Source organism: Morone saxatilis, unplaced genomic scaffold (genome assembly GCF_004916995.1).
Source record: "Morone saxatilis isolate NCDOM2014 unplaced genomic scaffold, NCSU_SB_2.0 Contig20, whole genome shotgun sequence".
Lineage (NCBI taxonomy): Eukaryota > Metazoa > Chordata > Actinopteri > Moronidae > Morone > Morone saxatilis.
In genome coordinates, this window is record NW_023339763.1 from 14,876,177 (window position 1) to 14,878,249 (window position 2,073).

The 2,073-nt window shown below is 37.9% G+C and overlaps 1 protein-coding gene across 1 annotated transcript in view; it reads right to left on the bottom strand.

Annotated features, from left to right (window-relative positions):
* Positions 1–1,378, bottom strand: part of cdc23 (CDC23 (cell division cycle 23, yeast, homolog)) — a 6,215-nt gene extending 4,837 nt beyond the window's left edge. The window contains exons 1-2 of the mRNA XM_035667156.1: positions 1,229–1,378; positions 637–709 (exon numbers count right to left, since the gene is read on the bottom strand). Of these exons, the coding sequence (XP_035523049.1) occupies positions 637–709; positions 1,229–1,341 (186 nt within the window). The 5' untranslated portion in view covers positions 1,342–1,378. The remainder of the gene's footprint in view (positions 1–636; positions 710–1,228) is intronic.
* Between the last annotated feature and the right edge of the window lie 695 nt (positions 1,379–2,073).

The following is a 2,073-nucleotide window of genomic DNA, read 5'->3' on the forward strand; positions in this document are numbered from 1 at the left end:
AGGAATATCTTATCTTATCTTGTGCATGTTTCTGATTGTTGTGATTGATTGTAAATGTGTCAAAGAAGAGGTCTTGTGATATATATTGTTTTTTTTTTTTTTACTGTCAAAAACTCCACAAAAAGACCACAACTAACCCTAAATTAATCATGTGTAGCCAATTCCTTTATTACAAAGAACATGGGCACTGCAGTTTATATTTAGGATATCCCACACAATCGGTGTGCCAGTGAGAAATTACAGCAGCCGCCGTCCTGCTGCTGAAAATAGTCCCCAACAAATTCACCATTCACTCCTGTTTGAGTCACCTTTGGTAAGGACTACAGTTACCAGCTGTTTTATGAAACTAATTAACCTCTTGCAAAATGAAACTACACATCTGTTACCTCTTTATAAGATGTACATATTCAGTGAGGCTAAATGTGTAAACATGATGTACAGCACAGAGAATATTTCCTTTTGATGCAATGATTAAAAAAATCTTAAGTTTGAATATTTCACTCAGTGAAACATCCTGTAGCTTTAATGAAGAGACTGAACAAGTTGATAAAGAAACTGATTGATACAGTGATGTTTGAGTTATGTACAGTTATATAATGGAAACAGAAAAGCATCAGATATGGCAAAAGCACAAACCTCAGTAAAAGGAGGTGACGGGGGTAATTCATCCTTGGGAAGAGGGTCCAAAGCAAATGCCAATTCAGAAGCCCTGAAAAGTAAACACAGGAAACAAGTGACATACCTGCCATTGATAAACAGTCAGGGTAGCTTTTATTTTAGGGTTACAAGTTTTGTGCTATCATAATAAATAAACACCATAAACGTTGCTTTCTTTTGAGCCAGTCCACATATATTTAACTACAACTTGAGCCCACTTATAGTTAAGCTGATAAACAGCATGTGGCTTGAGAACATCTGTAATAAACATCTGTGTGATGAAACTGAGTTGGCAGTGAAATTATCTTTTCACTAAAGCTCAGTGTTTTGGCCCAAGGATGCTTTTGACTTTCTGCAACGATAAAAACAACCCTCCTCTTGGGTTCAGCGACGTTAGTCCTTTAACATCGCTCTTGCTGAACACAACGTTGATTCAGTAAACGAGTTTTCAGTCAAAAGCTGAACAGCACTGCTAACGAGGCTAACGTCAACCAGCGTTAACGCTCGGTTGCCGAGGCAACGGAGCGGAGAGACAGACAGGTTATCGCACATGAGTCACAGTCGGTCTCACCACTTCGCGCTGTGTAAAAGTCCTCTTTCTTTACAAAGCGATATCACCGATATGAGCTGTTTCTTGATTTGTACCAGGTCTCCAAACTCACTACAAAGATCCGCCATTTTCATATTTTACCGAGCAACAATTCTATTGGTGGTTACAAAGAGGTAGTTCCGCCCACCGGGAGTGACATCACTTCCGTTTCCGGCTTGGTCCCAAAATAAGAGTCGTATTTGTTTTTATCTTATCAGAAAAAACAGCATTAGCACTTCTAACCAGTTTGCTCATAGTCACCGTCACATGTACCTGGCATACTATTCAATGCAAAATGTGTATTTTTCATAACATTTCATATGACATTAAACAACAACATTATCAAGCAAAGGCTATAATAAAGAACAAGTATATAAGTATATCAACAGTATAAACAGTTATGTAGTAAACAACAACACAGAAAAACAAAACCTTGTCTCAGAATATGTATTATGTTGTGCAAATCAATTTTAAGATCTGAATACATGCACAGGTTTACAGCTGTTTTCAACTTCTTCAGTAATAATATGATTGTCAGGGTTCCCAAATGGTAACTTGCCAACATGTGCATTAGAATCATGGAGATTTCTCCACAAAACTAAAGAGGTTTCACACAGAGGGTGAACAGTATCTTAAAATCCAAGCCCATGACCGGATGGCCACCTGTCTACAAGGAAGTCTAAGGCGGTTGTTGTTTATAGAAACATCAGTATAGTCTCCAGTAACATCTACCACCTCTTATACAAACCCTTTCAGGTCAAACTTCAAGGTTACATTTACATTTGTACCCTAAGGTAGATTTCGTTTGCAGTAAAAGACAAGGCATT